Genomic DNA, 27,173 nt, shown 5'->3' on the forward strand with positions numbered 1-27,173 from the left:
TGTTTGTTTGTAAAGACTTTGGTGTATTTGCATTACTGGTGTAGTAACACTATGACTGTGTCCTTACAGCTCCACATGTTGAGTTCTCTAAGCCACTCCATGATGTTGAGGTCAAAGAAAAGGAATCTGCCAGATTTGAATGCGAAGTATCGCGCGAAAATGCCAAGGTATTGATTCCTGACCCTTCACCCCCCTCATACAATACATGCACATTCAAACACACCTTCAAACACACCTTATTTTATAACAATATAATATAGTTGCATGTGGAATTACAAAATATAATATTAATGGTCATGAATAGTCAAAATCATGTTTTTCATGAAATTGTTTGGTTTATATTTGAAGGAAACCAGATCAAAGTACAATGACCAAAGTAGGAAAAATGACTGTTGCTTCTACACTAACAGTCAAAGGTTTTAGAACACCTACTCATTCAAGGGTTTTTCTTCATTTTTACTATTTTCTACATTGTAGAATAACAGTGAAGACATCAAAACTATGAAATTACACATAACACAAAAAGTACTTTTTCAGAATGACTGTTGGGGACCTTTAAGACTGAGAGTTAGTTGTCTTTCCTGTCTTACACTGTGTTTCATTCTAATGTGCTGTTACATTTTACTCCCTTTGTTTCCATCATAGTCTTTATCAGTACATATTAAAGTTATTATACCGTCATTGTGGTCTTGGTTTTATGACTGTTTCTGGAAACAGGTCCGTTGGTTGAAGGACAGCAGTGAAATCAGAAAGGGAAAGAAATATGAAATAATCGCCAAAGGTCGCCAACACATCCTCATCATCCACAAATCAGTGTTCGATGATGAAGCAGAATATGAATGTGATGCGAAGGTCTCCAAATCCTCCGGCATGCTTACAGTCGTCGGTGAGTCTGGCAAACTTTCTCTGTCTCAAAAGGTCCATCCAAAATAGCACCTTATTCTTTATATAGTGCACTACTTTTGACTAGGGCCCATATCGGGCTCTGGTCAAAAGTACTGCACTTATATGCCATTTGGGACTCAGAAAAATAGATTAATTTTGATGTCATATACTGTAATCGACTTATCATAATATATTGCCTTGACGGTTATATTGTATTTCCTTTGCAGAGGAAGAAGCTACGTTCACCAGGAACCTGTCTAACGTGGAGGGAACAGAAGCAGACAGTGTGAAGATGATTTGTGAAGTATCGAAGGCAGACGCTGATGTCATGTGGTTTAAGGAAGACCAGGAACTTCCCGAGGGAGGAAGATACGATCAGATCGTAGACGGCAGGAAGAGGATACTTATCATCCAGGATCTCAAAACAGATGATGCTGGAGAGTACTATTGCAAACTGTCCAGCTCAAAGACAACTGGAAACCTGAAAATAAATGGTAATGGAATCAGACATAAGTTCTGTTTAATTTAGTCAGCTCAAGACTGTGAGGTGTAGAAAGTGAAATATCCTGGGTAGTGGCTACACACCAGTACCGTTATGAAAATCAAATCATGGCATGCAGGTAAAGTATTTGTGTAAATAAGAGCAAATACACTAATCTGTCTCTGTTCTTCTAGAATTGGCTGCTGAGTTTATCGCCATGCCTCAGAGTCAGGAGGTGGTTGAGGGAGAAAAGGCTGAGTTTGTCTGCTCAGTCTCTAAAGACACATTCATTGTCAAATGGATGAAGGATGATAAGGAGCTAGAAAAGGGGGACAAGTACGACATTGTCTGTGATGGCAAGAGAAGAATACTTGTTATCAAGAACTCTGAACCCAAGGATGAGGGAGCCTATCTTGCCCTCATTGGCACCACCAGAGCTACAGCTGATCTGTTTGTTCTTGGTAGGTCATCAATGTTGGTTTTCTTTTCTATTACAACTCACCTACCTGTATGTGTATTTGTGTCTTTTGGAAGGGTTGAGATAAAGTAGATTTTCTGTTTGACCTTTGTGTACAATTGGGCAGTAAAGTAATCTTCTAACATCTTCTTGTGTGGCACTACCTGAGGCAGCCTTGGCACAATATTTAATTCCGTCTACTAACTTCCTTCATTTTGATTTCCACAGAAAAACTCAGGATCAATACACCAATCAAAGACACAGAAGCAAAAGAGGGACAAGAGATCATCTTCAACTGTGAGGTGAACACTGAGGGAGCTAAAGCTAAGTGGCTGAAGAACGAGGAGACCATGTTTGAGAGCAGCAAGTTTGTCATGATCCAGAAAGACAACGTGTTCTCTCTGAGGATCAAGGATGCTGATAAGTCAGATGAAGGAAACTATACTATTACATTGACAAACCAACGTGGTGAACATGCCAAGAGCTCTGGCAAACTTACAGTAAAAGGTGAACATAGTTTTGTTATCGATTCTACCAACAGCTAATTTGATGTAGTAGTATGTCTTATTTTTGTTTGAAGTTAGCTACATGACTAACAGATTTTTAAAATTTGATCTACAGAGGAGAGTCTGAAGATAATTGTACCTCTTGAGGACTGCGACACACAGGAGAAGAAGACTGTTAGCTTTTCTTGCAAGGTCAACAGGCAGAAGGTTACTCTGAAATGGACAAAGGCTGGTCAGGAGATCACCTTCAGCAAACGCATAATCTACAGGTTGGACCAATATAAGCACACACTGACCATCAAGGACTGTACTCTTGCTGATGAAGGTGAATACACCGCCATGGCTGGTGATGACAAGTCTACAGCTGAGCTGATCATTAGTGAAGCCCCCACTGACTTCTCCGCACAAGTCAAAGACCAGACCATCCCCGAGTTTGAGAATGCTGAGTTCACCTGCAAACTCACCAAGGAGAAGGCTGAGGTGAAATGGTACAGGAATGGACGTGAGATCAGAGAGGGACCCAGGTAGGAACACGTTTAAACTGCTATGAGGCACGGTCACTGTTGCTTTACTGTCACTGTTAAATCTTAAAAGCTACTTTGCCCCTAAGGGCCAACCTAGGAATTGAATTCAATAATAAAAGGCGTAGTGTAACATTATCCATTTTCGTTTTTTACAAGGTACGTCTTTGAAAAAGAGGGCAAGACCTGCAGGCTGCGTATCAAGGAGTGCAGACCAGATGATGAGTGTGAATATTCCTGTGGCGTAGATGAAAAGAGATCACACGCCCATCTCTTCGTTGAAGGCAAGCCTCTTGAGTTCATAATATGATTCTGTTTGTGTGAGTCCATATTTCTAACTGTTCCGTATGAATTAATGCTTCACTAATTCTATTTTTTATTTGTGTGTAATGTTTATTCCAGAGAGTGCAGTTGAGATCGTCAGACCACCAAAGGATGTGTTTGAGCCTCCAGGCTCAGATGTTGTATATGAAGTTGAACTGAACAAAGACAGAGTTGAGGTAAAATGGTTGAGGAACAACATGACCATCGTCCAGGGTGACAAATACCAGATGATGAGCGAGGGCAAGGTCCACAGACTCCAGGTGTGTGAGATCAGGCCTCGGGACCAAGGAGAGTACAGAATCATCGCCAAAGACAAGGATGCCAGAGCCAAATTGGAACTGGCTGGTAAGTTGTCATAACTGTTATATCCTCTCTGATTCCACAATACATCTATCCTTTTATTATTTGATATTATAATTGTTTATCCCTCTACAGCTAAGCCAAATATCAAGACTATGGATCAGAGCTTAGTAACAGACGCTGGAAAGCCCATCGTCATGTTCGTGCCCTACAGCGCGTATCCTAAAGCTGAAGCTGAGTGGTTCTATGATAATGTCAGCCTGCCCAAGGACAACATCCACACCGTTGGAGACAGGACAGAGTACAGGCTGAAGGACCCTAAGAAGTCCGACCAAGGACGTTACAATGTTGTCATCAAGAACAAACATGGACAGGGAGAGGCATTCATTAATCTGGATGTCATTGGTAAGTTGCCTTCAATCCATTCTTGTATTTGAATAGATTTTTCTTGGGAAGGATATTTTTCTTGGAATCTGTTCTTGTTCATGGATTCCATTTATTAATGTATTGTTGTCTTCCACAGATGTCCCTGGACCTGTGAAGTGTCTTCAAGTGCTTGACACCGCCGACGGTGAGGTCAGCCTAGCCTGGGAAGAGCCAGAGAGCGACGGTGGCAGCAAGATCATTACATACGTGGTGGAGAGGCGTGACGTCAAGCGCAAGACATGGACTCTTGCTACTGACCGCTCTGATGCTCCAGAATACACTGTGACCGGACTCCAGAGGGAATCCATGTACCTATTTCGTGTTTCTGCTCGCAACAGAGTGGGCAGTGGACCAAATATTGAGACAGAGAAACCTGGTGTTTATGCCAAGAACAAGTTTGGTAAGAAAAATATTTCATATTGTTTCACCTCATACAGTAGTTTGTTCAAAGTAACAGTTTTCAACAATGAACTAGAAAAGTGAATTACAACCTTGTGTTATATTTCAGATGTTCCTGATACTCCTCAGGATGTGAGTGTTGGAAACGTGAGTAAGTTTGGAGCCACAGTCTCCTGGGAAAAACCAGTGTCTGATGGAGGGGCTGAGATCACCTCCTACATAATTGAGTCCCGTGACAGGACCTCTGTGAAGTGGGCCGTGGCTATGATCAGTAAAGCAACAGACCGCAGTGCAATCATCAACGACGTCATTGAGAACAAGGAATACATCTTCCGTGTCAAGGCTGAAAACAAGGCTGGCATTGGAAAGCCAAGCGCTGCCACCAATCCAGTGAAGATCATGGACCCCATTGGTGAGTTATTTCAGTTAGTTTAGTTTCTGAAATGTTATTACTGAAATGTATGCACTGTTTTAACATGTTGTTTTTGTTATTCAAGAGAGGCCAAGCCCACCTCAGAACCTGGTGCCCTCAGAACAGAATAAGAACTCAGTCCAGCTGACATGGGAGACCCCATTGAAAAATGGAGGCAGCATGATCACTGGCTACATCATTGAGAGATGTGAGGACGAAACAAACCATTGGCTCAGATGCAACGCCAGGCTCTGCCAGGATCTCACCTACAAGGTATTTATCCTATAAGGTGAAAAGTAGCTAAATGGTTTCTTAGAGATTTCATATCATATTGGTAGTGTAATTGTCAGAGGTTTTGAGTGCTATTCTGACTTGAATGGAAGTCTCCCATTGACATTCATTTACTTGGAAGTCTGAGTTGCTCACACTTATCTCAACTCTGAATGGGGTTCTTCCTTCTTTTCCTCAGATATCTGGCCTGAAATATGGCAAGAAATACAACTACAGAGTGATGTCTGAGAATGCAGCTGGAGTGTCTGACCCATCCAACACACTGGGACCCATGCTGGCTGATGATACACATGGTACATTTGGTTAACTTTGAGCTAACCTTGACGTAGTTCATCACTTTAAATGTTGTGCATTTGTCATAACAATTATCATTATTTTCTATCTTCAGTTGGCCCCACAATGGACCTGAGTGGATTCAAGGATGGCCTGGAGGTCATTGTTCCCCATCCCCTTACTATCCGTGTCCCTATCTCTGGATATCCCACACCACACGCAAAGTGGAGCTTCGCTGATAAGGAGCTCACTGCTGGTGAACGTGTTTACATGATTACAAAGAGTACCTACGTAGAACTGACTGTCACTCCAAGTGTGCGTCCAGACAGAGGTGTATACGCTCTGACCCTGGAGAATGATATTACCAGTTGCTCAGGAGAGATTGAAGTCAATGTTATCGGTAAGTGACGTGATGAGTCTTGTGGTGAAACACAACATACTGTATCTTGATATTGTCAACTGTAAGACCCTACTTTTCCCTTCATATCTCTCTTTTTCTATTTGTTCAGCATCCCCAAGTGCACCCAAAGACTTTAAGGTTGCCGAGGTGACCAGACAGCATGTGCACCTGATGTGGGAGGCACCAGAGCATGATGGAGGAAGCCCTCTGACTGGGTACCAGATTGAGAAACGTGACGTATCCCGCAAGACCTGGGTCAAGGTATGGATGAACATAAGTCTTCAAACCACCCAGCAATATACATCTAATAACTTACTTATTTAGTCCTCTTTGTCCCGGTTGGGACAAACAAACTTTTGTACTCTTTCTTTGGCCACAGCTTGTACCCTGTTATACATGAAATATTATTAAGATAAACATAATAACACGTGCCACTGACTGTCTTTCCCCAGGTGATCACTGGTGTTCAAGACCAGGAGTTCACTGTCACTGATGTTGTTGAGGGCAAAGAATATCTGTTCAGGGTTACTGCCTGCAACAAGTGTGGCCCAGGAGAGCCTGCCTACATTGACGAGCCAGTCAATGTGTCCTCCCCTGCCAGTAAGTATTCACTAAGTACAGTAGCAGGGACAATGCCTATGCTGTGCACACAAGTGAAGGGAACTTAATCTATTGTTTCGATGTCTCAGTCATTGACATACCTGTCATTTGAATTGTAGCTGTGCCAGACTCACCTGAGAACCTGAAATGGAGGGACAAGACAGCATCTGGCATCTTTCTGACCTGGGAACCACCCAAGTGGGACGGCGGCACCGGAATCAGGGGCTACAACATAGAAAGATGCCAGCGTGGGACAGACAACTGGGAATCCTGCGGAGATCAGGTCCCTGAGTTTAAGTAAGTGGAACTACAGAAAAAAGGCTTCAAGTTGGTTGTTAAAAATCATTTTGTTCAAGTAAAAGACTAACATCTTACTTTCTCTTAGATTGCAAGTGACTGGTCTGATTGAGGGACAGTGGTATGCCTACCGCGTGAAGGCCTTGAACAGACTGGGTGCCAGCAAACCCTGCAAGGCTACAGATGAGATATTGGCTGTTGATCCTAAAGGTATGTTTTGTATAAATGCTCCACGTTTGTACATGTATTGTCAATAATCCTGCATAGTGGGGGAAATATGTTTCTGTCTAAACTGTATAACACATTTTCTGTATAGACCCCCCAGAGATTCTTCTGGATGTCAAGTGTCTTGCTGGACTGACCGTCAAAGCTGGATCTAAGATCGAGCTTCCAGCTGATGTTCTTGGAAAGCCCGTACCTAAAGTGAAATGGACCAAGGGTGATGTGGTCCTGAAGGGAGACGATAGGGTCTCTATTGACGACAAGCCTGGTCACTCCGTCGTTACGATCAGCAAGACAATGAGAGAGGATACAGCTACCTACATCATTGAAGCCCACAACAGCTGTGGTCGTGCTACTGCAACCATTGACGTCAACATTCTAGGTACCCTATTTTGTCATCTTTTTTTTGTGAGGAGTGTCTAACCTTTTTCTGAGGAAACACTCCTTTAAAAAAAAATATTTTTAATGTTCTAACATTGTTTTCTATTTGTCTTGAACAGATAAGCCTGGTCCTCCAGCTGCGTTTGATATCTCTGAGATCACCAACAAGTCTTGTTTCCTGGCCTGGAACCCTCCCAGAGATGATGGAGGTGCAAAGGTCACCAACTACATTGTGGAGAGTAGAGCCGCAGACAGCGAAATCTGGCACAAGCTCTCCTCCACTGTCAAAGAGACTAACTACAAGGCCATAAACCTTACGGCCTTCAAGGAGTACATCTTCAGAGTGTTCGCTGAGAACCAGTTTGGTATTGGTGTGCCAGCGGAACATATGCCAATTATTGCCAGATACGCCTTCGGTATGTTAAGTTTATGTTTGTATTTAGTCCAGGCAATATAATGGTATTTTCTTTCTAGTATTATTTTGTGCAGTGGGTTGTTGCTAAAATTGTCTTTAACTGTTTTTCAGATTCTCCCGGTGCACCAACCAAGCTGGAGCCTTCTGATATTGTTAAAGATGGCCTGACTCTGAATTGGTATGAGCCTGAAGAGGATGGTGGTAGTCCTATCACTGGATACTGGGTTGAGAGGTTTGAACCAGATCAGAACAGATGGATCAGATGCAACAAGATCCCAATCATAGACACCACATACAGGTAAGACGCTAGAATACATTTAGGTAATGAACACCGTAATGTTTCAATTTTCGTAATTGAAGGCAGTAATGGCCGCATTGATTTAATTTCTGGTTGATGCTATTCATTTGATGGTTGCGTTGGTTATTTGATTGTTTCTGATTTGCAGAGTCAAAGGACTACCCACAAGGAAGAAGTATAAGTTCAGAGTCATGGCTGAGAATCTCGCCGGACCTGGAAAATCAAGCAAGGAAACTGACCAGATATTGGTCAAGGATCCTATTGGTAATACTTCCAACATATTTTGTTAACAGACCATTGATCTTTTATGAATTGTGATGTCATTGACCAAAACAACATGTTGTGTATTCCTACAGATCCTCCATGGGCTCCTGGTAAGCCAACCGTAAAAGACGTGGCAAAGACCTCTGCCTTCCTGCAGTGGACCAAGCCTGAGCACGATGGTGGCGCCAAGATCGAGGGCTACATCATTGAACTCCTGAAGAGTGGAACTGAGCAATGGGTCCGTGTTTCAGAGGGAATCAATATCCTGGAGCACTCCCTGAGAGGCCTGATGGACAGACAGGAGTACTCCTTCAGGGTCCTTGCTGTCAACATCGCTGGGGAGAGTGAGCCCAGCGATCCTAGCGATCCAGTTCTGTGCAAGGAGAGACTCAGTAAGTAACTAACTGTGTCCCAAATCAATCAATCAAATGTATTTATAAAGCCCTTTTACATCAGCAGATGTCACAAAGTGCTTATACAGAAACCCAGCCTAAAACACCAAACAGCAAGCAATGCAGATGTAGAAGCATAGTGGCTAGGAAAAAACCCTAGAAAGGCAGGAAAAGGCAAGAAACCTAGAGAGGAACCAGGCTCTGAGGGGTAGCCAGTCCTCTTCTGGCTGTGCCGGGTTGAGATTATTAGAGTACATGGCCATTAAGGCCAGATTGTTCATCAAGATGTTCAAACGTTCATAGATGACCAGCAGGGTCAAATAATCACAGTGGTTGTAGAGGTTGCAACAGGTCAGCACCTCAGAAGTAAATGTCGGGTTGGCTTTTCATAGCCAAGCAAATGGCACCCTAATCTGTTTATAATGCTATGGTCAAAAGTAGTGCACTACAGATGTAGGATCTTAATTTGAGCCAGTTTGCTACAGGAGGAAAATTATTCGGCCATAACAGGAAATGTTTATTGTGAATTATTATGTGGATTATAATCAATTAACATTTTTGTAGGGGTTGTTACATTTTTTGTAAGGGAAAATCAAGTCTGACATTTCAAAGTGGAAACTTCAGAAGCCCTTTTAAACCTCAAATACATTACATGTTTTAAATTTCCTGCATTGCAGGAAAGTTCTCCTGCAACAGGGTGATCAAATTAAGATCCTACATCTGTATATAGGTAATATGGTGTCCCATTGTGACACACAGACTGAGATAGTTTCCATCTGAAGCTGTTCAGTGTATCATGGTTGGTTAGCTGAGTTGATGGTTTCTGATGACTCATGCTTGTCAATTCGTTTTCCAGATCCTCCTACACCCCCACGCTGGATGAATGTCATCACCGTCACCAGGAACAGTGCTGAGCTGAAGTGGACAGTACCAGAGAAGGATGGTGGTTCACCCATCACCAACTACATTGTTGAGAAGAGGGATGTCAGGCGTAAGGGCTGGCAGACAGTGGACACCACTGTGAAGGAGCTGAAGTACACTGTCACTCCACTTAACGAGGGCTCTCTCTATGTGTTCCGTGTGGCTGCTGAGAACGCTGTTGGACCCAGTGAATTCTGTGAACTGGAAGACTCCATTATGGCTAAAGATACTTATAGTAAGATCATAGTTTATGCATATAGTATTCTGTAACTGTTGTTCACTTACAAGATGCATAGGTTGCTAAGTACTGTTTCCTATTTTCAGCTACCCCTGGACCACCATATAATCTCTCTGTCAATGGTGTGTCAAAGAGACATGTTGACCTGCAATGGGATGCCCCCAAGAATGATGGTGGCAGACCAGTTCTGAGGTAAAGATTGATCAACTTTAGTTTTTAGGAGTGTCATAGAGTGTCATATTGTCATATAAGCGTGTTTATAACATTTGGGAATATTTTCGTGCGTCAGATACTCCATTGAGAAGAAGGAGAAACTTGGTACCCGCTGGGTAAAGTGTGGAAAGACCTCAGGTGATGACTGCAAGTACAGAGTGACAGACGTCATTGAAGGAACCGAGGTTCAGTTCCAGGTCCGCGCTGAGAATGAGGCCGGTGCTGGACATCCTAGTGAAGCAACAGAAATCATTGCTATTGAAGATCCAACAGGTGGGGTTTTATCCGTTTTTAAAGTGAAAACTGTGTTTTATGGTTACATTTGTTTGACTTGCATGAGTAATCTATTAGGTATAGTCTAGTTCCCAATGAAGCAACCCACACCTCAAGATTATTATCATTGTCTCTGCATTGCCTTTTATAGGTGTACCCTCTCCTCCAATTGAGCTTCATATCACTGAAGCCAGCAGAGACCATTTGTGTATTGCTTGGAGACCACCAGAGAGAACTGGTGGCAGTGCTGTAACTGGCTACCATATTGAGCTGTGTGAGGCTGGTACTGAGAAGTGGATGAGAATCAACTCTCGCCCAATCAAGGAGCTCAAATACAAAACAGAGGAGGGCATCACCCCAGAGAAACAATATGTCCTGAGAGTCCGTGCCATCAACTCTGTTGGAGTTAGTGAGCCATCTGATATCTCTGAGAAGGTCTATGCCAAGGACCCTGACTGTAAGTAAACCTTCCATAATGTATATTTCCCATTCCATAATAATAGCCTTCCCAGAAATGCATGAAATACTGATATCTGATTATATTTTTCCCTCATGAAGGCATCCCAACCCTTGAGTTTCAAACAAAGGACATTGTGATTGTTGAGGGAGAGAAGTGGCATCTCCCCATCCCATTCAGAGCAGTACCCAAGCCCAAGATAACCTGGCACAAAGACGGAAAGGAGCTGAAGGATGATGAGAGAATGAGCTTCAGACAGGAGTACCTCTCCTGTCACCTGGAGATCGAGAGCTGTCTGCATTCAGACTCTGGCCAGTACAAGGTCACCCTGGAAAACTCCCTCGGAGCTAGCAGCGGAACAATTAATGTTAAAGTTGTTGGTACGTTTCAGTGTCAAAATACTATTATATTACTATACTATGATATTCCATGGTGTCCCTAATAGCGTAATCATTACATTTTACATATTTGATCCTGAAAATATTTGAAATTTTGGTTACTAGTACAGGCATACTACAACTATCAAGATCGACTCTTCATATCCATTTTATTTTGACAGGCCTGCCCGGTCCCTGCAAAGACATTGTTGCCAGTGAAATCACCAAGAGCTCTTGCAAGGTTTCCTGGGATCCTCCCAACTATGATGGTGGTAGCCCTGTTCTCCACTATGTGCTACAGCGCAGAGAGGCAGGCCGGAGGACCTACGTCAACATGATGTCTGGAGAGAACAAGGTCAGCTGGCCTGTCAAGGATCTGATCCCCAATGGAGAGTACTACTTCCAGGTCAAAGCTGTCAACAAGATTGGTGGCGGGGAGTATCTTGAGCTCCGCAACCCTGTGATTGCAGAGGATCAGAAGCGTGAGTGAAATATTTGTTTTTTTGTTCAAGGAATACATTGATTGATAACAGGTACAACTCTTGCTCACAATTAAAGTGAATTTTATTATCCAAGCACGCCTACATTTCAAAAGAGGTGTATTGAATTTATGAAATGTTCCTTGTTCAACATTTAAGAGAGCCCTGACCCTCCATTGGATGTTGAGACCCACAACCCTACTTCCAAGACTATCACCCTCACGTGGAAACCTCCGATGTATGACGGGGGCTGCAAGATTATGGGCTACGTTCTGGAGAAGATGATGAAGGGTGAGGAGAACTTCACAAGATGCAACGACTTCCTTGTGCCTGTGCTGTCCTACACAGTGAGGAATCTCAGGGAGGGAAAACAATACCAGTTCCGTGTACGAGCTGAGAACGCTGCCGGAGTCAGCGACCCATCACGCAGCACACCAATGGTGAAGGCTTCTGATGCTGTCGGTAAGGAAGGATACATCTTGTTCAAACCATCCCAATGCTACGATTTTTCAGACTGGTAATTTGTCATTTCTAAATGTGTTTGTTTTCTTTTCAGAAACACCCAAGGTGTTCCTCAGTGGAAGCCTGCAGTCCGGTATGAGCATCAAGAGAGGTGCTCAGATCAGACTGGGCGCCAACATCTCTGGATCCCCATACCCTCAAATCACATGGTACAGGAACGACGTCGTCATTAGACCAGAAGCCATGAAGAAGAGACCAGAAAAACCCATTGTTAAGAAGAAGAAGGAGGAAAAGAAGGAAGTGAAGGAAGGAGAAAAGAAGGAAGGAGAAGTAAAGGAGGGTGAAAAGAAGGAGGTGAAAGATGAAGAAAAGAAGGAAGTCAAGGAGGGAGAGGTTGAGGTCCCAGCTACTGAGGTCCCAGCTACTGAGGCCCCAGCTGCAGAGCCTGCCCATGAGGAGCCTAAGGAGGAGGAACTCCCTGACTACCCAACCCTCCAGGAACGTCTCACCATCCATGACAAGAAGAGGGGAGAATCCTCTTGCATTGTCAGGGACACCATCAGGGGTGACCACGGAGTGTACACTATCAAGGTTGAGAACGACCATGGTATTGCCTCTGCAACTTGTGAAGTCAATGTGCTAGGTGAGATATCATCTTCTTTTAACATTTATACATTTTTTTATTAATTTAGTAGGGTTGTTGCCATTCATAGTTATTTTTCAACCACATTTTGGAAACCTAATATAAAACCTCATATTTTACAACTTACAGATGCGCCTGGACCTGCAATCAACTTCCGGTTTGAGGAGATCAGGAAGACCTCTGTCATCTGCAAGTGGGATCCTCCCATGGATGATGGTGGCAGTGATATCCTGAACTACACCTTGGAAAAAAAGGACAACTCCAAGGTGGAGATCGGATGGATCACCGTAACCTCAACGCTCAGGGGATGTAGATACCCCGTGACCAAACTGATAGAGAAGAAGGAGTACATCTTCCGGGTCACTGCTGAGAACAAGTTTGGTCCTGGACCATCATGCATTTCTAAGCCACTTATTGCCAAGAATCCATTCGGTAAAGCATTTATTTTTAAGAGTTTTATCATGACTGATGTCAGTTCAACCAGTTTTTCTAATCTGCCTTAGTTAGATTGTACTTTGTTCTTACAACTGTGATTTTAACTTCTTATTCTAGACCCACCAGAGGGTCCTGGGAAGCCTGAGATTGATGGCATCACAGCCAACTCCATGCTGGTTAGCTGGGAGGAGCCAAATGACATGGGCAGCCCCATTCTGGGTTACTGGGTAGAGCGGCGTGAGATCAACAGCACCCACTGGACCAGAGTCAACCGGGTTATTTTGGAGGATACGGAACTTAACGTGGAAGGCCTACTGGAAGGTCTGACATACATCTTCAGGGTGGCTGCTGAGAATCAAGCTGGGCCTGGGAAGTTCAGCATCCCTTCTGATCCTATGACATGCCAGGATCCAATCTGTAAGTCAACAAGATTATGATACCATACCTTTTAATGTCCATTTGCATGGAAATTCATTTTGTGAGGTTAAGCATACACAATAGACCAAATCAATACACTATAATATAATACAACACTGATTCATTATGATTCAAGTTCCATTATCTAGCAATGATCAAATACAATATGTCATCGTTGATGTGTTTTTCACATAGTGCCACCTGGGCCACCGTTCCCAAGAATCACTGATACCACTGAGTCTTCCATCGACGTGGAATGGGATCCTCCTGCCTCCAACGGAGGTGGAGACATCCTGGGATACCATGTTGACAAAACCGTAGCAGGCACCAAAGACTGGTCCCGCTCCACAGAGAGACCCTGGAAGACCCGGGTCTTCACTGTGTATGGAGTCAGAGAGGGAGCCAAGTACCTGGTCCGTGTGATCGCAGTCAATGGAGCCGGTGAAGGAACTCCTGGCTTGACTGAATCAGTCTTTGTCAGAGATCCTAAAGGTAACAGTAATCAGAAGCTTATAATGTCAACAAATGTATGCTTAATACAATACAACAATGGAGGCTTGTGTAACATTGAAATGGAGGACGTGCTCATTGTAATGGCTGGAATGGAATGAATTGAATAGTATCAAATCCTGCTGTTCCATTCATTCCATACCAGACATTACTACTAGTCGACCTCCCTTCATTAGTCTCCATGAAAATATTCAAGCGTCTTTGGGTTTTTGAAAAGCTCTATCTAAGTCCCATGTATTATTATTTTTACAACTTAGCTAACGTTGATGAACGTTGATTGTGTCTACAGAGGCTCCAGTGGTGGAGCTGGATCTCACTGTGAGGAATGGCGTAATGATCAGAGCTGGGGAGCCACTGATTCTGCCTGCCCTGGTCACTGGTAGACCTCCTCCAGACATCAAATGGACCAAAGATGACGGTCCACCGGACAAAAACCACGTTGAGATAGAAAATGTTGGAAAGGAAAGCATTCTCAGTATCAAGGCTGCCACAAGAAAGGATCCTGGCAAATACCAGATCAGTGCCAGGAACAACAGTGGAATCAAGTCTACATGGACAAGGGTTGAAGTCATGGGTACGTATTTTGGATTCTGTATTCGCTATATGACATCACTAGAACATTTTGAGCATATTTCACATTTGGATGTACTTTGATGACGTAAAGCTAGGATTAGAGTTAGAGGATAGTTGGTTGAATAGTTTTTAATAGTTAGTGGAACATCTATAAACCAAAATAAATAAAAAATCAAATCAAAATAATAATAATGTGTCACCTTACATGTTGTAGACTAGCACCCTTTCCAGGGGTGTTCTTCAAGCTGCCTCAGGCTCCTGCACTATGGGCCATTCTGGCTCAGACAAAGCTACGTACCAACACACATGTTGTTTTACTTGGATGTAACCCTTTGACTTATCCTCTGTCAGATGTTCCCGGACCTGTGCTGGACCTGAAGCCTGTGGTGGTAACCAGGAAGCTGATGATTCTGAACTGGTCCGATCCTGATGACGATGGCGGCAGTGATCTGACTGGCTTCATCATTGAGAGAAGGGATCCCAAGATGCACACATGGAGACAGCCCATAGAGACACCCTCATCTAAGTGTGAGATTGTGGGTATTGTTGAAGGGCAGGAGTACATCTTCCGGGTCGTAGCGAAGAACAAGTTTGGCTGTGGCCCTCCCGTTGATTTGGGCCCTATTGCTGCAGTGGATCCCAAAGGTAATGTCTACATATTGTTGCGTCATGATAATGTTTTCTGTGCAGGTCAGATCATTAATAGAAGTCAATCACTATATTTTCATTGAAGCTCCACCAACTTCACCTGAGAGATTCCACTACACTGAGAGGACAAAGACTTCCATCAGCCTTGCCTGGAGGCCTCCCCGCAATGAAGGAGGCAGTCCAATCTTGGGCTACTTTGTCGAGAAGAAGAAGCACGATGCCCCAGCATTTGAGCCTTGTAACACAGAGATGTGCAAGGACCTCTTCATGACCGTCGAGAACCTCGAGGAGCTGTTTATGTATGAGTTCCGTGTCAAGGCTGTCAATTTAATTGGATCAAGTGAACCTGGAATTCCACTCACCATTGTCATTCAAGATGATGAACGTAAGTCCTTCTAGTTCTATGTTCTTGTTTTTCCCCCATATGCTAAAATAGTAAACACATTTAATTTAATTTAATTTAATTGGACTGAATTGAATTGAATAAACTTGTCACTGAGTTGCTCCTTCTATTTCAGTTCCTCCTACTGTGAGGATGTTGAAGACCTTCAAGGGAGATGCCATCACTGTGAAGAAGGGAGAGCCTATTGAAATCCCTGCTGAGGTGACTGGTCTTCCAATGCCCAAGGTTGAATGGTTGAAGGATGAGGTGATTATTGTAGAGCCCACTGAGACTCTGTTGATGGATACCAAGGAAATCAACAGAATGCAGTGCAATACCAAGCTCAGTATCCCTGCAGCAGCAAGACTGGACAAAGGCATCTTTACAGTGATCGCCTCCAACCGTCTTGGGTCGGCTAGTCACACCATCAAGGTTAAGGTGTTAGGTAAGTGATCTGATATTATGTATATTTAGTGAATCAGTATAGACAAAGCAATTAGCTCACTTTTCTGCAAGACAAATTACATAACAATTTGCAAAAGGAAGATATTGTAGTTGACTGACTGTTTTCTGACCTCTTTTTCATCTAATTGTTGTTCACAGACCGTCCTCTGCCACCTAGGAATGTGAATATTGGTAACATCAAGGCTGAGTCCTGTCATCTAACCTGGGACGCACCAGAGGACGATGGAGGAAGTGAGCTCACTAACTACATTGTTGAGAAGCTGGACATTCTTCCCGAGGAGGAACCTGAAGAAGAATATGAGGATTCTGAGGATGAGGAGCCTAAACCTAAGCCTGAGCCTAGACCCATTCCTGTCTGGACGGTGATCACCAACAGCATCATTGAGAAACGATTCGGGGTCAGTATATGTTTGAAAACATGAAACAGATTGATATAACATTTGGTAACATTTTAGTTCAAACCTGCCGGTATAATGCTTAAAAACAGGCCTTAAGCATGTATGTTAGAGGTCTTCACTGCTCCACCTGTACCCGAATACCAGAGACCAGCTCCGGTTAATAACGGAGGAGAAAAAAAAGCTTTTCTGCTGTTTCCCTCACGCGGATTGGACCGGGTCTGGACCTGACTGGGGTCAGGTCTGGTTAGGTCTGTTCGGACCAGGTCTCTATCTTTTAAAAATGTATTTATTTAGGTAGGGTCCGGGTAGGAATGCCCCAGTTCATTGTCACATTTTTGGACCTGTGAAGACTTTATAATGTCTTAAATGGAGGCATGTAACATGTTGTCTCAAATCACATTTTATTTGTCACATGCGCCAAATCCCGCTAGTATACCGTGAAACGCTTGCATACAGGCCCTTCCCAACGATGCAGAGTAAAAAAATAAATATAGTAACACAAGAAGAATAAAATAAACAAGAATAGAGCTATATACAGGGAGTACCAGTACCAGATCAATGTGCAGAGGTACAAGGTATTTGAGGTAGATATGTACAGTACATGAACGCAGGATAAAGTGACTACTGTAGTCATCACGATATATAATAATAAGAGTAAAGTAACCTTTTACAGTAGGGGCTAAATCAGAGTCACACAAATCTACTTCTTCTTTGTAGTCTTAAACAAATCTACTTGTCAGATATAGAGTTGAAATGTAATTCATTTTGTGTGCCTCCCTCACAGAAGACTGAAATATAAAACATACAAAACCGTTATAAAACATATAAACACCCGATTTTCAGTGTTTTCTTTTAAATAATGTTTTTTAATTATGAAAAATATCAAAAGCATTACCCCCATGGCCTCCTGGGTGGCGCAGTGGTTAAGGGCGCTGTACTGCAGCGCCAGCTGTGCCACCAGAGACTCTGGGTTCGCGCCCAAGCTCTGTTGTAACCGGCCGCGACCGGGAGGTCCGTGGGGCGACGCAAAATTGGCCTAGTGTCGTCCGGGTTAGGGGGGGCTTGGCCGGTAGGGATATCCTTGTCTCATCGCGCACCAGCAACTCCTGTGGCGGGCCTGGCGCAGTGTACGGGAGTTGTAGCGATGAGACAAGATAGTAGCTAACAATTGGATACCATGAAATTTGGGAGAAAAAGGGGTAAAAATTCAACAACAAAAATTAAATACAAAAAACATTACACCCATTAGGCCACTAGAGGGGGTGATTTGGTCATTTGACTTCAGGAAAGAGCAACAGAATAGAGTAGCACCAGCAAATGACGTGTGTGTGTGTGTGTGTGTGTGTGTGTGTGTGTGTGTGTGTGTGTGTGTGTGTGTGTGTGTGTGTGTGTGTGTGTGTGTGTGTGTGTGTGTGTGTGTGTGTGTGTGTGTGTGTGTGTGTGTGTGTGTGTGTGTGTGTGTGTAATGTGTATGTATGAACAGTACCAGTCAAAAATTTGGACACACCATTCAAGGGTTTTTCTTTATTTTTACTATTTCTACATTGTAGAATAATAGTGAAGACATCAAAACTATGCAATAACACATATGGAATCATGTAGTAACCAAAAGATGTGTTAAACAAATCAAAATGTATTGTTTATTTGAGATTCTTCAAAGTATCCACCCTTTGCCTTGATGACAGTTTCACTATTATTCTATAATGTAGAATGTTACTGGTACTGACTGGTACTGTATGTGTGGTTGTGTTGTGTTGTGTCAGTATGCTTGTCTGTGTGTGTGTGTGTGTGTGTGTGTGTGTGTGTGTGTGTGCGCATACACTGAGTGCACAAAACATTACATAGACTGACCAGGTGAATCCAGGTAAAAGTTATGATCCCTAATTGATGTAATTTGTTAGATAAGTGTAGATGAAGGGGAGGAGACAGGTTAAATAATGATTTTTAAGCCTTGAGACAATGATGTGCCATTCAGAGGAGGAATGGACAAGACAAAATATCTAAGTGTCTTTGAACGGGGTACAACAGGGTAGAACTGCAACGCTGCTGGGTTTTTCACTCAACCGTTTCCTGTGTGTATCAAGAATGGTCCACCACCCAAAGGACATCCAGCCAACTTGAGGAAGCATTGAACTCAACACCAGCATCCCTGTGGAACACTTTCAAGTCCATGCCCCGACGAATTGAGGCTGTTCTGGGGGGAAAAGGGGGGCTGTACCTCAATATTAGCAAGGTGTTCTTAATGTGTTGTACACTCAGTATATGTAGTGTATGTGTGTGTGTCAATGAGTGTGTATATGGTATGTACTGTATATATAGTCTAGTGAGTGTACATAGGGTCAGTGCAAGATCTAGTCAATGCAAAGAGTTTGGGTACCATTAATTGACTATTTAGCAGTCTGTCTATTTAGCAGTCTTATGGCTTGGGGGTAGAAGCTGTCTCGGAGCCTGTTGGTCTGAGAGCCGATGCTGCGGTATCGTTTGTCGGACGATAGCAGAGTGAAAAGTCTATGGCTTTGTTGGCCAGAGTCATTGTCCATTTTTCAGGGTCTTCCTCTGACACCACCTGATATAGAGGTCCTGGATGGCAGGGAGCTCAGCCCCAGTGATATACAGGCTGTCCTCACCACCCAATGTAGCACTTTGTGGTCAAGGAAAGTGCAGTTGCCATACAAAGCAGTGATGCAGCCAGTCAAGATGCTCTCTATGGTGCAGCTGTATAACTTTTTGAGGATCCTATGTCAAATATTTTCAGCCTCTCTATATACTGTATATCAAAGGAAACAACAGTGACATAGATTGCAATAGGTTGAGACAGTATCATGAATGTTAAGAGTGGACTTCGTTGAATCATTTAATGATTTACTAAATGTTTCCAAATGTCTTTTCAAAGGTTTGGAATCTGGAAACAGGTAGCCAGTGCCAGTTCAGAGTGAGAGCAGAGAACAGGTATGGACAGAGTGACGCCTGCGAGACAGAGGCCACCGTCATCAAGGATCTGTACGGACTCCCTGGTACTCCAGAGAAACCACAGATCGCAGAGCACACCAGGTCCTCCATGCTTGTGACATGGGACCCTCCACGAGACAACGGTGGATCCACTATCTCTGGCTACTGGCTAGAGAAGAGGGAGAAAGGTTCGTCTTATTGGGCTCGGGTTAACAAGGCCCCGGTGACGAAGCGTGCTCCTAAGCGCTGGGAGTTCCAGGTCGTTCGTATGATCGAGGGGTCTGCGTATGAGTTCCGTGTCATGGCTGTCAATATTGCCGGTATTGGACCCCCCAGTGGACCTTCCGATCCTGCATACGCAGTGGACCCTCTTAGTAAGTATCATTCTCCCCTTTTCTACAGGTTACAAGAACACGACCATTCTTTTAGCTGCTTTGGAAATAGTTTGGAAGAATATGTCAGTATGTGCCCTATTGACAGACACAGGGTTGCCATGTAATAACCAGAGATGGTGACCTTAATATTTTCCCTTCTGTGCCCCACAGTGAAACCCGGCATGCCAGCACCACCAGAGGTCGCAGACAAAACCAAGCACAGTGTCAGCCTCACATGGTCTCCACCTGAGAAAGACGGTGGAAGCTCCATCAAGGGTTACATCGTTGAGATCCAGGATGAAGCCTCTTCTGTTTGGAACAGAATCACTGATCTAGAGACTCTGCATGAGACCACTGAGATCACTGTCCCAAGTCTCAAAGAGCTGAAACACTACAAGTTCAGAGTCACAGCCGTCAATGACATCGGCGAGTCTGACCCAAGTCCCAAGACAGAAGTCCTAATTGAGGACGTACATGGTAATTAGACCTACTTATTCATCCATTTCTTATTCATCCATTTAAAAATGTGTTTTTTTCAAGTCAGCAGTCAAGTTTTAAAGATTAACCACTTTCAGGAAAGTAAAAACCTTCATAGATGCATCATATGATACAGAACACATGCAAAACAAATTTGACTGATGGAGAAAATACGAAAAGATCGTTTTGGAGTGAAGTTTTCCTTCAACCAGTAGTCACAAGTTTATTGTTGTTTGTTTTAATGATGCCTTTTTATGTCACAGTGGAGCCGAAGATCCTTATCGATTGTGTTGTGGAAGATTTGCTGTGCGTCCGGGCTGGTCATTCCTTCAGAATCCCTGCCATTATCAAAGGGCGGCCCGTTCCTAAGGTGACCTGGGAATTCACTGGACCAGCAAAGACCCACAAGAAGAACCGCCTTCATGTCCTTCCAGTTGACTCAGAGGTAAGGCATAGTACAGATACAGCTACCATACATCAAGGAGAGAGGAAGTAACACATAACCGTTGTTATAAGTAGTAAAATAATCATGGTCTGACCTTGACGTATAAATATGCCGATTTGACCTTTCTTTACCAGGAGTAATGAGTTCATTTTCCTTTGTTTAGCTTGAATCTACTGATACTACCGCAAACATCACTGTACCTGTGTGCTTGAGGACACACTCTGGACGATACACCATCACAGCCAAGAACAAGGCGGGACAGAAACATGTCAACGTCAGAGTCAATGTTCTCGGTCAGTGATAAAAACAAGTGATAGAAAAGATAGACACCCTTACACTGTCAAAAACCTGGGGGAAAAACAGACAAAGGCTCATATCCAAATGTATATTATTTATTAGGACATAAAACATGAATGAGAAACGCAACACGTATCCCATATAAGATGTATTAACGTCTGTTGGACTTCTGTTTTCAGACGTGCCTGGTGCTCCTAGAGGGCTCAAAGTAACCGACATCACCAGAGCTACTATGAGGCTGATCTGGAAACTGCCTGCTAACGACGGTGGCGAGAGGATCAAGAGTTACTTCATTGAGAAGAAGAATGTGACAGGAAAGGCCTGGACCATAGTAAACCAGTGCTGTTTCAGCCAGGCCTACATTGTGGAGGGACTGCTGGAAGGACAGGAGTATGTTTTCCGTGTGCGGGCTGAGAACCGTCTGGGAATGGGACCTTTAACTGAGACCACTGAGCCTGCTAGGGCAAGAGACCCCATCTGTAAGTTTGAAATTAATTAATAACAAATTCAAATGTAGTAATGTTCATTTGGAACAAAAGCGTCTGCTAAATGGTATACAGTGTATATATATATATATATATATATATATATATATATATACACACTACCATTCAAAAGTTTGAGGTAAATAAATAAATCAGCCCTTTCCAGCTACTATAGTCATTTACAACATTAACAATGACTGCACTGTATTTATGATCAATTTGATGTTATTTTAATGGACAATTTTTTAAAATTTTCTTTCAAAAACAAGGACATTTCTAAGTGACCCCAAACTTTTGAACAGTAGTGTATATATAGTTGTAATGCGTGAATTGTACACATTAAAGTTTGTGAAACGTAGGTCACACAGTGTACACCTTACTAGTAAGTTCCCATTTATATTCCCATTTTCAGACATACCTGATCCCCCAACCCACGTCAAGGTCAATCTGGTCACCAAGGATACAGTGACCCTGACATGGGTGCCACCTAAGAACAACGGTGGTTCTCCTGTGAAGCACTACATCATAGAGCGCTTGAGTTGGGACACCAGCGGCCCGGAGAAGGAAACATGGAAGCAGTGTAACAAGCGCAACGTTGAGGAAACCATCTTCATCATTGAAGATCTGAAAAATGGCGGAGAGTATGAGTTCCGCGTCAAGGCTGTGAACGAGGCTGGCCCAAGCAGATCGTCGGCCACCGCTGGACCAATCATCATCAAGGACCAGACATGTAAGTAAAGAGCCCAGTTAAGAAAAAGAAAGTTAAAGACAGAAATCACACTAAATTCGTTCTGAATGATTTAATGGGTAAGCCACCAGCATTTCAGCAGTAGTGCATTCTTCAGGATGACAGCACATGTATGCTGTTGTAAATGCTTCTAAATGAGACCCATTTTGTTTACAAAAAAATTGCTATGAAAATAAAAGCGTTGAATGACTTGTACTGACTCCATCCTCCATTGTTTAGGTGCTCCTACCATTGAACTGAAGGAACAGATGGAAGGTGAAGAGGGACTAGACGTCCATATTGTGGCTAGGATACATGGCTGTCCATTCCCCTCCCTCGTATGGCAGAAGGCTCCCATTGCCAAGCCTGAAGACAAGGCTGTAGTGCAATATGATCAGCATGTCAACAAACGGATCGTTGATAACAAATGTACCCTGCTGATCCAGCAGTCCAAGAGAGATGACAGCTCCCTTTACTCTATCACTGCTAGCAACAGTCTGGGAAAAGCCTCTAAGGACATCAAACTCACTGTCCTAGGTGAGGAACCTCTCTCTGAATGTATTTCTTTCTTTCTGTTTGGTTAGTCCTCTTGATTGTGTTGTAATATGACACCATTTCCTCCTTTTCTTCCTCAACTCAGGACGACCTGGCGTACCAGTCGGGCCGATTGAATTCAAAGAGGTGTTTGCCGAGAGGATAACACTTGCATGGAAACCACCTAGAGATGACGGTGGCTCCAAGGTGACAAACTATGTCATTGAGAAGCGTGAGGAAAACAGAAAGTCATGGGTGCACGTTTCCAATGATCCCAAAGAAGGCCTCTATACAGTTCAGAGGCTGACTGAGGGCCATGAGTATGAGTTCCGTGTCATGGCTCAGAACAAATATGGAGTTGGCCCACCGCTGTACAGCGAACATGAGAAAGCAAGGAATCTCTTCAGTAAGTTGAATGTACTATTGTATTATAAGTCAATGTCACCGTGGATATACAGTATTTCTTCTAACCCACTTCTAAATGGTTCCTCTCAACAGCTGTCCCTGGCCAAGTTGAGAAGCCCTTAGTGGAAGACGTGACTCTTGAGTCTATGGTGATCGTCTGGGGTGAGCCAAAATACGATGGTGGATCTCCAGTTAGTGGTTACTGGCTGGAGCGTAAAGAGACGACGGCTAAGCGCTGGACCAAAGTGAATCGCGCCCCTATCAGGGTCATGCCCCTGGGTCAGGAGTATGAGATCACTGGTCTGCAGGAGGGAGCAATCTACCAGTTCCGTGTGACCGCAATCAACGCAGCTGGAATGGGACTTCCCAGTGTCCCATCGGATCCTGTTCTTTCAAGAGACCCTATTAGTAAGTTAACGTATATAGGCTGCGTCCCAAATGGAATCCTATTCCTTATATAGTGCAGCATAAGGCCCCGGTCAAAAGTAGTGTACTAAATAGGGAATTATGGTTACTTTTGAGGCGCAGAAATATAGTTTTTCTTACATGGGAAAGGTGTATTTTTCTATTTTCAATGTATTATATAGCTATGTTGTTTCTATTGTTTGGCCTTCTGGCATTGTAAATGTCATGTTGTTTGTGTGTAGCTCTCCCCGGTCCCCCAACCCCCAAAGTAACAGACTGGACCAAGTCAACAGTGGATCTGGAGTGGATTCCACCTTTGATTGATGGTGGATCTAAGGTCACTGGTTACTTTGTTGAATACATAGAAGAGGGAAAAGAAGCAGAAATAGAAAAGCAGAAGGCAGCGGAAGCAGACAAAGTAGGAGTAGTAAAACAGAAAAAAGTGAAGAAAATCATATTTGATGAAGACGGAAATGAAATATCAGAATCAGAAGAAGAAGAAGAGGTAGTAGGGATAAAAGACGGATGGGAAAAGGTAATTATCTAATACAATTATTTCTCAAATGTATTCTTTTACAAACTATTTTGATATTAAATGCAACAACCTGGTAAATTCAAGTCTAAATATATTCAAATAATATAACATTTAGTGTGTCAATGTTTGTAAAATCTTATTATTTTGATTTTTTTCAGGCTAAAGACAAGGAGATTAGAGGCACTAAGTTTGTTGTGTCTGGACTGAAAGAGCTGGGAAGGTACAAGTTCAGAGTGAGGGCAGTGAATGCTGCTGGCGTCGGTGAGCCCGGTCAAGTGGCCGAAGTTATTGAATGCAAGGACAGAACAAGTAAGAGACAAGACAACTATGATATGATATACCGTTTGATTATCCATTTGTTAGTTCCATGAAAGGGCCTCTGTCCCAAATGTATAGTGCACTACATAGGGAATAGGGTGGCAGTTGGGTTGTAGACAGAGTGTATGCCATCTTAAACCAACACACACATGTTATTTTAGTTGCCCCTGAAGTGGACTTGGATGCCTCAGTGAAGGAGAAGATTGTAGTCCATGCCGGTGCTACCATCCGCCTCCTGGCCCACGTGTCGGGCAAGCCGGCACCAGAGATCACATGGAGCAGAGATGACCAGCCTCTACCAGCAGAGGCTAAGGTTGAAACCACTTCAATCAGCTCTGCTCTGGTTATCAAAAACTGTAGACGCCATCACCAGGGTATATACACCCTGAGTGCAAAGAATGAAGGAGGGGAAAGGAAGAAGGCTGTCATTGTGGAGGTGTTGGGTAAGAAACAACTTTACTTCTTCTTCTCGTTGGTAAACTTCAGTATATCTCAGGAGATATCCTGAGATACACATGTATCAAGTTTATCGGAGTATGAGAGCTGATCCAGGATCAGCACGCCTACTCTGAGACGCTTTGTGAATACAGGCCCAGGAGTTGAATGGTATTGAAAACTTGTTTCACATGTGTTTCTCAGATGTTCCCGGCCCAGTTGGTCAGCCGTTCTCTGGTGTGAACCTCACCATTGACTCTTGCAAGTTGACCTGGTACTCCCCTGAAGACGACGGTGGCTCAGCCATCACCAACTACATAATTGAGAAGAGAGAGTCTGACCGCATGGGCTGGACAGCAGTCTCTTACACGGTCACCAGGCACAATGCTGTGGTCCAGGGTCTCATCGACGGAAAAGGATATTTCTTTAGAATCGCAGCTGAGAATATCATCGGAATGGGTCCATTTATTGAATCAGAACGACCAGTTCTCATCAAAGATCCTATTTGTGAGTTCCTGCCTAATACCCGTATGACAGCTTTCTAATTTGCTGTTACAAAAATGTAACGTAAGTGTATACAAATCCAGCAATTATTTATAATATTCCATTGGGCCTGATAGGATGTTTGTGTCCTTTTTCCTTGCTAGCTGTTCCTGAGCGTGCTGAGGATCTAGAAATCACAGCCATCACCAAAGACTCCATCAGTTTGGCCTGGAGACCACCTAAGTACGATGGTGGTTCTGAGGTTACATGTTATGTGCTTGAAGCTCGTCTGATTGGAAAGGATAACTTCACTAAGATCGATACTGATGACACGTTGATGGATAGGAAGTTCACAAAGGGAGGTCTCAAAGAGAATTCCACCTATGAATTCCGTGTCAGTGCTGTCAACGTGATTGGTCAGGGAAAGCACTCTTTCTGCACCAAGCCAATCCAGGTCAAGGAAGAACTTGGTAAGTGTTGAATAAGGGTTAGATAGTCATTCATCCTTTATAAATATATTGGTGACTGTTATTTCTTTTTTAAATAAAGTTTGAAAAAATAATGGAAAACATCCCTTCTTTGTTCTTCCATCCTCAGAGCCCCCAACGATCGACTTGGACTTCCGTGACAGACTGGTTGTGCGTGTGGGAGACGTGTGCACCCTCCAAGGCCGCTTCACTGGGAAGCCAGCACCTACAATAACATGGACAAAGAACGAGGAAGAGCTGAAAGCAGATGAGGAGGTCACAATGACCAACACTAGTAAAACACTGTGCTTGGCTATGCCCAAGGCTAAACGAGAACACAGCGGCAGATACCAGGTGGTGGTGGAGAACATTGTTGGATTACGTAAAGGAATTTGCAGTCTCAGTGTTGTTGGTAAGTTGGTGAGGGTGTTCTTTGTTGTTCTTAATTCTTCACTTTTATTTAACCCTTATAATCAAAATATGTTTGTTCATTGACTATTGATTGATCCATATCTGATAGATGATTAATGATAAAATGCTAATATTTTCTCTCAGATCGCCCCCAGCCTCCAGAGGGCCCAGTGGTCTTCAATGAGGTCTACAGGAACTACATGGTGATTTCTTGGAACCCTCCTCTGGATGATGGTGGATGTGCCATCTCCAACTACACCATTGAGAAGAGAGACACAAACAGAGACCTCTGGATGCCGGTGACAACAGCTTGCACCAGGACAACATGCAAAGTACCTAAGCTGATTGAGGGCAGAGAGTACATAATCAGAATCTGTGCTGTGAACATCCACGGTGTCAGCAACCCACTGCTGTCTGCCGAGACAAAAGCTAAGGATATCTTCAGTAAGCTATTAGATAAATACTGAGTAGATATAAGTTACGTCCATAAAACGGAACCCTATTCCTTATATAGTGCACTACTTTTGACAAGTAAGGAATAGCGTGCCATATGGGATGCAACCATACTATCTTTTGTCATGAATTCAGTTTGCTTCAACTGATAAATTCTCTGTCCCATTGCAGAGGTGCCAAATGCACCCAAACAGCCCATTGTGCAGGAGATCTATAAGGATCAAGCCCTTCTGACTTGGGAACCACCTGCTGATGGTGGGAAGCCCATCACTGGCTATGTCATTGAGAGGAAGGAGACCATGACTAATAGATGGACTCGCGCATCTGGAAAAGACCGCATCTTTCCCAAAGTGGAGTACTTTGTTCCAGACCTCCTCGAGGGCTGTGAATATGAGTTCCGTGTCATGGCTGAGAACGTTGTGGGTCTCGGTGACCCCAGCCCTCCATCAAAGCCCATATTTGCCAAAGATCCAATTGGTAAGTGACTATGCAAAAATAAATTAATACTTTACAAAATTTCTATCAAATTTAATCAACT

General features: G+C 43.4%; 1 protein-coding gene across 1 annotated transcript in view; it reads left to right on the plus strand.

Annotated features, from left to right (window-relative positions):
• The window catches only part of LOC112224854 (titin-like), a 173,001-nt gene that overhangs the window by 86,984 nt on the left and 58,844 nt on the right, over positions 1 to 27,173 (plus strand). The window contains 56 exon segments of the mRNA XM_042306365.1: positions 70 to 167; positions 718 to 886; positions 1,113 to 1,379; positions 1,561 to 1,827; positions 2,052 to 2,330; positions 2,445 to 2,853; positions 3,010 to 3,134; positions 3,253 to 3,519; positions 3,610 to 3,879; positions 3,998 to 4,300; positions 4,409 to 4,711; positions 4,797 to 4,984; positions 5,181 to 5,295; positions 5,391 to 5,675; positions 5,785 to 5,936; positions 6,128 to 6,275; positions 6,395 to 6,572; positions 6,661 to 6,782; positions 6,889 to 7,176; positions 7,295 to 7,591; positions 7,702 to 7,888; positions 8,037 to 8,152; positions 8,245 to 8,544; positions 9,401 to 9,700; positions 9,790 to 9,895; positions 9,993 to 10,189; positions 10,341 to 10,646; positions 10,748 to 11,026; positions 11,206 to 11,505; positions 11,662 to 11,964; positions 12,059 to 12,607; positions 12,737 to 13,039; positions 13,160 to 13,459; positions 13,655 to 13,951; positions 14,259 to 14,543; positions 14,894 to 15,187; positions 15,276 to 15,575; positions 15,709 to 16,017; positions 16,176 to 16,435; positions 19,329 to 19,758; positions 19,930 to 20,235; positions 20,499 to 20,680; positions 20,844 to 20,973; positions 21,157 to 21,456; positions 21,875 to 22,192; positions 22,430 to 22,726; positions 22,830 to 23,129; positions 23,222 to 23,536; positions 23,776 to 24,068; positions 24,227 to 24,377; positions 24,548 to 24,829; positions 25,026 to 25,328; positions 25,469 to 25,774; positions 25,902 to 26,183; positions 26,327 to 26,626; positions 26,807 to 27,112. Coding sequence (XP_042162299.1) covers positions 70 to 167; positions 718 to 886; positions 1,113 to 1,379; positions 1,561 to 1,827; positions 2,052 to 2,330; positions 2,445 to 2,853; positions 3,010 to 3,134; positions 3,253 to 3,519; positions 3,610 to 3,879; positions 3,998 to 4,300; positions 4,409 to 4,711; positions 4,797 to 4,984; positions 5,181 to 5,295; positions 5,391 to 5,675; positions 5,785 to 5,936; positions 6,128 to 6,275; positions 6,395 to 6,572; positions 6,661 to 6,782; positions 6,889 to 7,176; positions 7,295 to 7,591; positions 7,702 to 7,888; positions 8,037 to 8,152; positions 8,245 to 8,544; positions 9,401 to 9,700; positions 9,790 to 9,895; positions 9,993 to 10,189; positions 10,341 to 10,646; positions 10,748 to 11,026; positions 11,206 to 11,505; positions 11,662 to 11,964; positions 12,059 to 12,607; positions 12,737 to 13,039; positions 13,160 to 13,459; positions 13,655 to 13,951; positions 14,259 to 14,543; positions 14,894 to 15,187; positions 15,276 to 15,575; positions 15,709 to 16,017; positions 16,176 to 16,435; positions 19,329 to 19,758; positions 19,930 to 20,235; positions 20,499 to 20,680; positions 20,844 to 20,973; positions 21,157 to 21,456; positions 21,875 to 22,192; positions 22,430 to 22,726; positions 22,830 to 23,129; positions 23,222 to 23,536; positions 23,776 to 24,068; positions 24,227 to 24,377; positions 24,548 to 24,829; positions 25,026 to 25,328; positions 25,469 to 25,774; positions 25,902 to 26,183; positions 26,327 to 26,626; positions 26,807 to 27,112 — 14,622 coding nt within the window.

Source organism: Oncorhynchus tshawytscha, linkage group LG26 (genome assembly GCF_018296145.1).
Source record: "Oncorhynchus tshawytscha isolate Ot180627B linkage group LG26, Otsh_v2.0, whole genome shotgun sequence".
In the NCBI taxonomy this organism is placed as follows: Eukaryota; Metazoa; Chordata; class Actinopteri; order Salmoniformes; family Salmonidae; genus Oncorhynchus; species Oncorhynchus tshawytscha.